General features: G+C 39.1%; 1 protein-coding gene across 1 annotated transcript; it reads left to right on the plus strand.

Annotated features, from left to right (window-relative positions):
• The first annotated feature begins 4,463 nt into the window (after positions 1 to 4,463).
• Positions 4,464 to 11,979, plus strand: utp25 (UTP25 small subunit processor component). Its single transcript, XM_084380499.1, has 12 exons — positions 4,464 to 4,645; positions 6,038 to 6,077; positions 6,186 to 6,369; positions 6,456 to 6,695; positions 6,863 to 6,951; positions 7,062 to 7,472; positions 7,901 to 8,117; positions 8,204 to 8,406; positions 8,665 to 8,847; positions 9,153 to 9,262; positions 10,101 to 10,346; positions 11,218 to 11,979. The coding sequence occupies exons 1-12, from the start codon at positions 4,545 to 4,547 to the stop codon at positions 11,471 to 11,473; spliced, it is 2,280 nt and encodes a 759-aa protein (XP_084236625.1). The 5' UTR covers positions 4,464 to 4,544; the 3' UTR covers positions 11,474 to 11,979.
• The last annotated feature ends 64 nt before the right edge of the window (positions 11,980 to 12,043 follow it).

Raw genomic sequence — 12,043 nt, forward strand, 5'->3', positions numbered from 1 at the left:
ATTTATCATGGTGTCATGTTACTGGGTAATATTCAATGCAAAAGTGATGATGGTCAATGGGGACATTTGAAAAAGCTTGTATTATAAAGAAACACTACCCATTTTTATAAGAAATAAAATTGCATATTTTAATTTCTTTTGCAGTACATGAATGAATGAATGAATGAATGAATGAATGAATAGGATTAAAAAGCATTTTGGTGGTTTATTTAAATTGAAACTTTTAAGCGAGCCTCGGGGACTTAAAGGGCACCGACTTCAGAGAACCACCCAGTTATTTCACTATCACCAAACAATGAAATGCTTTATAAACAATTTATTAAGCAATTGTAAAACTTTATAAACTTTAAAATGACCATCCAAATAATGTTTATAAATGAACTAGACAGTATTTATTAACCATTTACAAAGTATTACAAACATCAGTTGCAATTTTACCATAAACTATTGATAAATTATTTATAAAGAATTTCATTGTTTTTAAGAGGAAAATAATTATTAACTTAATTAAGTTTAATTAACTATAAATTTACATGTTATTAATGTGGTAATAATCAAGTGTCTCCATATAAAGTAGAATAAAATGCAAATAAGTAAAGTACAAGTGCCTCAAATTAGCACTCAACTACTTGAGTAAATGTACTGAGTTACTTTTCACCAGTGTTAGTTGATTATTATGTAAAATCATATCCTTCACCGTCAGCAGCCCAAATTCTAACTTTACAGGCTCCAGGAGAGGCTTGATCAAGAGAACACTTTAAAATCACTTTACAAAGTGTTTGTGCCTGAATGAAGCCTTAAGCGACACCTCCAGCATAAGTATCACTTTCTCTCTATCTCTCTCTTTTCAGGTGAAATTAGCCCTTTTCATGTTAGGTGTTTGACAAAAACTGGAGTGAACTAGATAACAGCAGTGATCTACATTACTTTGTATTTGTTAATTTTCCCATGAAAAATCCTGGAAGCTGTGGACTGCAGTATTTCATGGAGAAAACAACCTTTCCATTACAGCTTTTGGAGTTAAATATGAATACCAACGCGTACATTAATAATGTTACACCATGTTAGACGGAATGTAAACTTTTTTCAAAAACTTTTCTTATTATTTAATACATGTAACAAACAAAGCAGCAACAGAAAGCAGTGAGCCTATAACAAACATAAAATATACTGCAATATAAGTATATGCACCTCTTTAAAGGAATGTTTAGGTAGTTACTATATACAGTATATATGTGGAATTATGGATAAGAAATATTATTCAGCACACTCAATCTAATACGAACATCTTTTTTTTTTTTTAAAAAGTACTTAGAAAAACATGCATGTTCACATAATTCAGCTATATGCCCACGAGAAACTACTAAATATCAAAATCATATGAAATTCTGGGTCACAATTATACTTATTTTAAAAAAAATACAAAAATCTTTGCAGAAACCCATTCAAAGTCTTAAAGTGAACTTACTTGTTTAGTTTTTTTGTTTAAGTTCCAACACCAGCCAAGTTAAGACACCAACCAAAGCATCATCTGCTATCTTTCTCCAGGAAGTTACATGTTGATGCTTTAACTGCTCTGTTACAGATTTAGATATGGTTCATATGAGATGTTTCAAATGTTGATAAATGTAGGAAATTTAAAAACAATTTTATTTGCTTACAATAACATTACACAGAGTTATATAATACATCCTCATCAGGGAGATGAATCTGAATCATATAACGTGAACAGACTGGACCACTGTTATTCAGTTAGGCTGTAGTCATTTTAAAGTAGTTGTAAAAGAAGACACAGCAGAGTTTCTTTTAACCATCAGTTGGTTCAGTTAAGTGAGTCCTGGAGTAGGCCAAATTGCAAGACAATCTTCAGCCACAGGGCTATATCGTCTTGTTGACCACAGTGTGTGAAACTGCTACATACAAACTGTTTACTCCTTTTCCCAGGGTCTCCTTTTCTGATGACGAAGGGAACCCTTAAAGGGAAAGAGAGTAAAGGTTATGACAAGACAAGCACCATGACCTCACCAAGGTCAGTTCTGTGTACAGAGTAGAGCTCGACAGATACTTGATTTCTGGAGCCGATCGCAATATTAGTGAATATATGTATATTTCAACCAAAATACATGCAATTTTGCAATGGTCCCTGAAATGTTGCCATTGAACACTTGTGACAAAGATATGTAACGTAGGCAGGATATTTTACAGTTTAACAATAATCCTTAATGTCTAAATGACACCATTGCACAGAAACAGTAAACTTAACTGGGAAATTGATCATCATGAATTATCCTAAGCATATTTTCTGCATTATAATATAAGAGAAATGTTGGCACATATCAGACAATATGCTGATACCAATATATCTGAGATAAGGTAATATTGGCCGAAAATATCGACAAACTGATATATATTAGTCGGGCTCAGTACAGAGATTCATAGTTCTTGATAATATTAAAATCTGAGATGGCCACTTGGACTAAAAAACAAAACACAACCAGAAAGATAACAAGATAAAATGTTGAGCTACTTACAGAGTACATGTTGGAGAGGTTGTTGAAAAGCACTTGGCCTGCGCTCACTTTGTTCCTCACTCCTCGTATGGTCCCATTCTTGCTGCAGATATTGATCCGTTTGTTGCTGAACAGCATCTCTCTCTTGGCACTGGCATACAAAAGCAGGTCATCAGGTTCACAGCCGTTCTCGTCCTGACCAGTTTCCACCAGTAGACCGTTCAGATGGCTGTTGGCCTCGCTGGTGGGAGTTGGGCTCCCCTGCTCTGCCTCTGGGCTGCTGGTGCAGTCTGAGTCCACAGAGTCCGACACAGAGCTGCACCAGGCCGTTTCATCCTTGAACACCTCCGCCAAGACCCGGCCGCTGTTGGCAGATGCTACTCTGAACCGGACTGTTTTCCCAGCCTTTTCTTTCTCCTGTTTCAGTTTTGGCCCCTCCATTGAAATACAAGAATGTCTTACATGTTTCACAGCCCATTCAGAAAAGCGAGACACGCTCTCTCAGCCTAAGCCATAGTGGTCTGCAATTATCAAACAATAATATCCCCATTGACGTGTCAAAATGAGCTGAAAATACCCTGAGTAGAAAAACTAGACACCCAAACTGTTAATAATAGATGAGCTTGTGCCATGGTAACAGCTAAAGCAGGCAAACAGTAAATTGATATTCCTATGTTCAATAATTGATCAAGGTTAGATTTCAAACAGCAGATAAACTAGAGACATGAGAAGCTACTGAGGAGCGAGCAAGGAGTCAATCAGGAATGGATTGCGAATAAATGAATCTTTAATGAGTAATTCCTGAATAACTGTGAATCGAGTACTAAAGATAATGATACGTTAATAACACTGGGAGATATTACATTGATAAAACATTTGCTAATGATTAGTTCATAAACATCTGTGAATCAACATACTGACCACTTTCTTCATGAGTGGTTCCTGGTTAGCAGGCCACTGATTGGCACAAACTTGTGACCACTCATTTATTACTAATTACTTTATCACAAGTTACTCTTTTTGTGCCCCATCAACTAAAGTGATATGTAAAACTGAGCAGTTACTAAGTCGTCCCTCATTATTTCATAATCATGACAAGTAGCTACTGAGGTTTTCCTGGAAGTTACAATTAGTTTCATAATAACAAACCAGAGAAGGCAGAATTCTTAAAAAATATTTGAATCATTTATCCAGACCACATAAACATTCACATCTATGTCATATTCTGTAGCATTAGTGCTGCTGAAAACTTAGAAATACACTTGGGACGGACCTCACTTTGACGAGTTTTCACGAGTTTGTGCCACATTACATACATTATCTAACGTCTTCTGCATAAAGGAACCCATGGGATTCCTATGCCCCGACAAACTCTTGAACTGCTCCTGCATTTCAGCAAACAGAGCAGATGTTTTACTTTGTTATAGAAAGGAAAGATTCTTCCTCACCACGAAAGCCCATTTCATATTTTCATAGCAAAGTTACAAAAGGAATATGTGAAAAAGTCATTATTTCGCACACAAAGAATGGGAGGTCCAGAGACGTGTCTCTACTTAGGGATTTACTAAAGTATTCTGGGTTTTCTGTGATTTTAAATGTATTCTTGTATTGTATTTTTTTTATTACAGTTGAATAGGAAGACACCTTTTTGCCATCTGTTTGATCAGATCATTCAACTTTAGAACTCCAATAGCTGATGACCTAAAACTAATAATCTGTGCAAAATGAATGGTCGTGGTCAGTGTTTTGGTGGTACATTGGAAAATGTATATTGTACAGTCTGCAACGGCTTTACATGCAATGACATCGCTGTTTTTTAATGACTCTGTCCCTGTTATTAAAATTAATATATCTCTAAAAACTTCAACAAGTTGATCCATTTAATATACAGCTATGAGCATAAATCCCTACCGAGCAGAAGCAACCTGCAAACCTGTAGTCGTCCCCCGAGCCTGTAGGGGGCAGTGATACCACTGCTGATTCACCACAACCACCAAAGAAGCCGGACGACCACACGTGCAGCACAGTGTCAACATGGGGAAAAGAAGGCAGAATAAACAGCTTTTCACTAATTTATCCAAGAAACAGAAGAAACACTTGAAGGAGTTTGGAGAGGAGCATCCATTCCATGATGTGTGAGCAGTACAACACACTCCGGCTTTTCTTAAAGGAACAATGAAGCTACTTTTATGTTAGCAAATTAGCTAAGTTACATTCAGCCCTGGTCACAGTGGGTAGCCTATGTTAGCTATAATTATGTTCGTCAATTGTACTTTTAATGCTGTTCAAAAAGTATGGACACAGCTCCTTAAGACGAGAAGAAATGCAAACAGTAAGGTTTTTGAACGTTTTGAAGGTACCCACAGCAGATACACACATGCGTGCATTATCAATCTAAAACCCTGTGTTTTATCCATTACCCATCCTTGATATTGACTGTAAGCTGCATTGAGAATGTCAAACATGTAGATGTACTCGATTCAAAGGAAACAAGCCTTTGTCCAGATGGATCTCTTCATGGGAACACATCTCCTTCAGTGACAGCATTTGGGTTATCTGTCATTAACAACTGTGTGTACGGTACAGAGGAAAAGTTGATGCAGAGACACACATCTTTACTGTAATGTTAGTAATTGGCGAGACCTATGACTTCTCTGCTCTGTATGTTCTGTTAAACACAGAGATGTCATCCTCTATATGAATCAGCAACATTGAACCCAGAAGCATGGTGATAAACCTGATGCTCATTTCTAGGATTTCTTACTTATTCCCGTCCTCAACACTTCCATGGGCATGCTTCCTCTATTAACCCCAACTCATACCCTAGTTGTCATGTGCAAAAAGCTCAGAGCTGTACTATGTACTCTAATATCAATAGGTCAATAAATAGCCCAGCCAGAGACCTTTGTTAGATTAGTCTCTAAAATAACTTTGCGTATTTTCAACCAGCTTTGTATCACATCCATCCATTTATCTTGAACCCAAAGCCCCCGCTCTTTTACTGGTAAAAATCTGGCAGTCTCTGGGGATTTTGCATCAACTACAGATTGCTGTTCCACAATTTGTATGCCTCCATCCACAGACACAAATAGTATAGTCGGATTGAGAGAGAGAACCGGCCCTTACCAAACTCCAATCAAACTGTCTAAACTAGGCAGTGATGACAAACTATAAACCACAATTCTTTTACTACATTGTCTTATCTATCGCCTAAAATGTTTTCAGAAACATATTTTAGTGCACTGTTAAGCTGTGTATTGGTCCACGTGGCACAGTGAATTCTGGTTGTTGTAGGTTTTCTACCTTTTGAGCAAAAGGGAACACCAATGTTTCCTCTGGTCCTGTAGCACCAATTATACATACATATAAAATAAAAGGTTTGCATCTTTCTGCTGCGTAGACAGCCGAGTTTTATGCAAGGGCCATCTTTCCAGCAGTGAAAAAATTCTGCAAGATTCCAGTTCGTATTTTTCCAAAGCACGTTTGTTGTCTATGTAGCTACATTTCCCTATGTGTTTTTTTTACAGAGTCGGTGCAGGACCTGAAAGAACTGAAGTAGTTGAACTGGTGGGTAGCTCTGTACAACTCCTGATGGAACAAGTCATAAAGCCAAATTTCTGCAATATGAGATTGATGATCAACTTGAAGGATGTTCTGTCCTCACCTATGTAACAGCCAGCAAGCCCAGAACACTCTGATGTTGAGTCTGATGAGCTTGAAGAGGAAGAGGAGGAACCAGAGCAGAAAACAGCCTATCAGAAACTGCTTTCAACTCTCAGCCAACCAACCAGTAACGACCAGAGTGAAGAGGAGAGCACTGATAATGAAGAGGAGGAAGAAGAGGAGCTTCTTGGTGAAGGTGGGTTGTTTATTGCCAGCGTGCTGAGGACAGTAGAGACCAAAATATTGCAGTCAGCTGTATATGGTTGTGCTTTTTTAATTTAGGAGACAATGATGGAGTTGGTGATGACAGTGAGAGTGGTGAGGAAGATGAAGGTGGAGAGGAAGAACCAGAGGATGCAGATGAGGCTCTGACTGAAGCAGTAGAAGGAGAGGAGAAAGACCCCGGAGCAGAAGAGTTCATAGACAAGGAGAATGAGTCTCAGTTCTGTCTGGAGACCAACTTCATGGACGAAGGAGGACCACAGGACACCAGCAGCACTGCCGAGCATGAAAACGGCAAAGGTAAGAAAAAGTTCAAATTACAGTTTTTCTTATAGTTTTGTCAAATACATCACCCAACATTTCTTACTCATAAGAGAGTTAAGAGATGTTTTTTTATGTCATTTTAGTTTCCAAATGTAAATCTCAGAATATGATTTGAATCAAGTGTTTTTTTTCTGTTTATGCAGACATGTTTTTACAGCATTTGGACACTGAACTTGCTGAAGAGGATGTGCAGAAGATCACATCTGGCAGCAAAGCCAAGGCTCAGATTACGGTATTAACTGCACAAAATTGACCTGTTTTTTTTTTTGTTTGTTTGTTTGTTTTGTTTATTTTTCCAGTTTTTTCTTTCACTTGACTGTCTTTGCTTTTTCTCACATTTAGCGGCCAAAATTGGGCACTTTACTCTGCACCCATCCCCTGGAGAAGTTTGGATCCATCGGCCCACAGAAAGACACAAACCTTCCAGTTTTCCACAAACTTTTGGAGACTCGCTGGGAGGCTCTGAACCAAGCCTCAGATCCTAAGGGGGTTGCTGAAGAGATCAGCCCATTACAGCTAGAACTGCTAGGTCTTATGGGCTCCTACAAGGACCTCTACCACCCAGAAACTTGTCCTCTGAACCAGGGCCCTCAGGTTCGATCTGCATACTGCCTCCACATTCTCAACCACGTGCTGAAGGCCAACTCGCAGGTCCTGGCTCACAACGCACAGCTAAGAGAGCAGAAAACTCAGGCTAAGGCTGGAGCTGAGCCACAGGACGAGCCCAGAGACCAAGGAATCACCCGGCCCAAGGTGAACTACTGAATATATTATATTTGGCTTAACAGAGCTCTTTTTAACATTTCTAAACATTACCACTATTTGTAATAATATAGAAGCAATTAATTTATAGTTTGTCTTGTGAAGTACCCATTTTTGAGTTGTCATTCAGTTGCAAATTGTGCCTGTTTTAGTCTCAAATACCAAGAGTACTTTGGTAGTAAATGAAATGTTGCTTTGGGTGCAAATTCGGTGTTCTGTGCAGCTGTCTCAGGCTGGATCACACTTTAATACATGTTATTTCATCTGGAATCTCTCTAGAATCCCCTAGGGTATTTATGTTGTCTGGTTAATTAATGCTATTGTGACGTTTCTCAATGCTTCCACTTAGCCATAAATGATCAAAACACAAAAATATTTTTCTTTCTGCTCTTGTGTAACGATTATTCTGAATGTGTCAGGTCCTGATTCTCGTTCCATTCCGAGGTGGAGCTCTGCGAGTCATCCAGACACTCATCAGCCTCCTGGAGACCAAAGGCAGGAAGATAGTGGTCAACAACAAGAAGAGGTTTAAGGAAGAGTTTGGAGAAGAGGCAGAAGACAAGCCGTCCAATCTGCAGAGACCAGACGATTACAGTGCCATCTTCTCAGGCAATGTGGATGATCACTTCAGGATAGGTACAGTTTAACAAACACAAGTCAACCCACTTTTGGATGACATCCTAAGTCTTTCTGTCTGAGACCTTGCCCTCTCTCCTCACCAGGCATCTCCATAGTGAGGAGCAGCATGCGTCTGTACTCCCCTTTTTACTCATCAGACATCATCATTGCGTCTCCGCTGGGCCTCCGCACGCTGCTGGGAGCAGAGGGAGAGAAAAAGAGAGACTTTGATTTTCTCTCCTCCATTGAGCTACTGGTGGTGGACCAGGCAGATGTCTTCCTCATGCAGAACTGGGAACACCTCTTGGTACACACACCTGTTCGACATGACCTGTGACTGGTCGATGGCACTTATTCAGCAGACTGATGTTTTTTAACTGCTGAGAAGGAAGTGGCGCCATCTGCTGTTTAATAATATACATTTTTAAATATAAACTGTAGCATGTAGGTAGACACTTCTGGAGCTTTGGCAGAGTGTCTCAGGTTAAGATTTGATTTGTTTGTCATTATGAATTTTGATACTATTGCTGACTTACATAAAATCACATGGTCCCCCCCTCTACAGCATGTGATGAAGCACATGAACCTACAGCCCCTGGACTCCCATGGAGTGGACTTCTCCAGGGTGAGGATGTGGAACCTGAACAACTGGGCCAAATACTACCGTCAGACACTGGTGTTCAGCTCCATCCAGGACCCACAGATCAACAACATTCTCACCAAGCACTGTGCCAACTACCGTGGACAGGTACTGTACACACTATTTTACCCACTCCTGGGACTGAGCATTCATTACAGGCTGCGGTTTGGTCGTACACATGACTAAAAGGCAGAAATGATCTCACAGATGGAGAAAATCCTCAGTGGTTGGAGTGATAGCAACACTAAGTTGTTTACTGTGGTCAGCTGGATATCCCAGAAAAGCTCTGGTTAGACTTTTTCAGATCAAGAGGGTAATCAAGCAGTTTGTATCTTAACCAGGGTTTCTTCATTGCCATTCGATGATGTGTTTTTTTTATTAAAAGTTAATTCTCTGTCTATTTTTTGTCCCAGATTGCCATTAAGAACATGCCAAAAACGGGTTCCATCTGCCAGGTGCTGGTTCAGCTGCCTCACGTGTTTCAGATGTTCTCCTCTGACAGCTTCATGGACCATGATGCTCGGTAAGGTCCTCCCACAGGTGCCATTTGATTCTCTAAGATAGACAAGGGGGTTTTAAAAGCTTTGGGGGAAATATGATGTTGCCATTGATTCAGCGAGTTACAGCTTGAACACTGTTTGTTATTGTCTTTTATCTAAAAGCAGTACCTGTTTTGCATCCAGGGTTACAATTCAGACGGCTATCACAGAAGAAAACCTACAAACGTGATGATTCGAGTACAGAGAGGCACTCACATGTGCTAACACACACAAAATAAAAGAACAAAGATGCTCAGATCATGTCACGCACAGAAGGAGTGTCACATCATCCTCTGTTCAGGACACCACTACTCCACTGCAAATAATCGTTTGCAGTTAAATTAATGTTCCAAATACTATTTATTTAATCTATAAACAATTATGTTCAGCTCCTTAATTTGAGTGCATCTCGTCCCGGGAGTTTGAGATTTGAGTTAACAAACTTGACTTATTCTACTTTTTCCTTTCGCATGAAAACATGCACTTACAGTATACAGTCCTCCTGAACGTATCCACATTTATATCTCTCACAGAATTTCTTATCCATATTTAGATTATTTGGTTATATGGCTCCTTTTATCTGTTATACAAATCAGTTGTGCCAGTCGTCTAAATTGTTTTTATTTCTTATGAGGTGTTTTTTTTAATCAGAACCTTTGTATGTTACGAGCACATTGGTTTCCTTTGGTGATTTGAATTAATGTCTAAATAAAAAGTAGATCATAATGTATATAACAGCTCAAGAGATCTTGAGAAATGTTTGTTTGATCCTGACAACATTTAAAGCTATTTTATCTCCACTGTTCCCCACCCCACCTGTAGATTTCAGTTCTTTTTAGATAAAGTGCTGCCGCAGTACAGGGACTCCATTATGTCCCACACTCTGATCTACATCCCGTCTTACTTCGACTACGTCCGGCTACGAAACCACATGAAGAAAGAGGAAATCAACTTTGCCAGCATCTGCGAGTACTCCAGCAAGTCGGAGGTTTCCAGAGCCAGGCACTTCTTCCAGAAAGGGGATAAACAGTTCCTGCTCTTCACTGAACGCTTCCACTTCTACAAGAGGTCAGTTCTGTTTAATGTTTCTTCAGGTGGTCCCTCATGTGTCAGGCTGGTTGTTTAATTTGAGGGGGATTTTGTCTTCTCCCCAAACAAAAAAGTTCAAAGTACAGGGTCAGTCAGCTATTAAAGCTGTCTAAAGCTGGTTGTTCAGTGGATCAAACTGGAACTTTACAACCAGGAGTTTTACTTTAATCACTGAATGTGATGAGTATTCTCTTGATGTTGATTGAGTCACTACCATGCCAGTCAAGGGTTTAAAGATGGTAATCTTTATTACCTTTTTAAGAGTTAACATATCACCAATTGCTATAGCACATTGAGGAAACAGGTGTGATCCTTTTTACAAAGTGCAAAAGTTAGACCTCTGACTTCAGCTGTTTATTTGTAAAGAGTCATGCCTCTCTCTGTAGTTTGTTAATGTCACCACAAGATTAAATATTATTTTAACTTCTATTATGTAGCCTATTTAAAAAAAAAAAAAAAAAAAAAAGAATAACAGAGATATATTTGTAATTTAACTAAAATTGTACTTCAAACAATAATGTAATTTGTCATACTTTTCGAAAAGTCTGCTAATAGAATAATGATTACACTGGCAACAACACCTTGGTTAATTTCCATTCTATGTACAGTTTCTGGTAGAAGTAGTAGTGGTAGTACCGGCAGTGTGTCAGGAATGATTATATACAACTGGAGGTACTGAAAAAATGTGATAAGATAATAAATATCTTTATCGTCCCCACTGGTTTCCCATCATACTTCATTCTCTGCCTGGCTATTATGTTTGTGTAACAGGTATTAAATAGCATTTTATGTAATAAGAAAATTGTCTTGAGCCCTGCAGAAACCCTGATCTGTGACTTCTTTTATTAAGGTACACCATCAAAGGGATCCAGAACCTGATATTTTATGGATTGCCCTCCTTCCCCCACTTCTACAGCGAGGTGTGTAATATGCTGGCAGCGGGGGGTCAGGGGGAGGAGGCCAGCTGGACCTGCACTGCCCTCTACTCTCGCTATGATGCCCACAAGCTAGCCGCCATCACCGGAGCCCAGCGAGCTGGACAGATGCTGCACTCCAACAAGACTGTTCACCTCTTTATTACAGGAGGGGAGGATAAAGCCTCCTGATGGAGCACGACAGACAAAAAAGGGACCTTGGTAGATATCCGCTGTACATAAATTCAGTAGGAGGAGGTTGGATTGACTGTGTCAAAAAAGATGTTGAATGCAGGTCTAGTGGAAGTGGAGTGCCATCACATCAGAGAAGTGTGCCACTTCAAAAAGCAGAAATGCTTTCCATTATATTTGGACAGTGTTACATTCACTCATACATGTACCAAGGAATATGTTAATGGTTGAAAACATGTTTATCGGCTTTGTTTTATGGGTTGTAGATGGAAGCCATCCAGAAACAATAAGCAACAAAGTGAAGAGATCATAAAACACTGTACGGTTTTGTAAACATGATCACTGTGTTAAAAATATCACTCACTAGTTGGATGTGCGTTTTCAGATTCAGAATACAGTATAGATATTTTACAATTTGATTATCGTGTCTATTCTTTTAAAGTAAATTTTTGTACCAATATCAGTTTCTATGGTGGTGTAACCAATACAAAATTGTTGAAAGTTGATCAAGAATGTGTTGCCCTTGTTTTTCTGTTCAATAGTTTAGGAATTATTAGCCAGAAGGCTTAA

The sequence above is a fragment of the Pagrus pagrus genome (genome assembly GCF_965226575.1).
Source record: "Pagrus pagrus genome assembly, chromosome: 18".
Lineage (NCBI taxonomy): Eukaryota > Metazoa > Chordata > Actinopteri > Spariformes > Sparidae > Pagrus > Pagrus pagrus.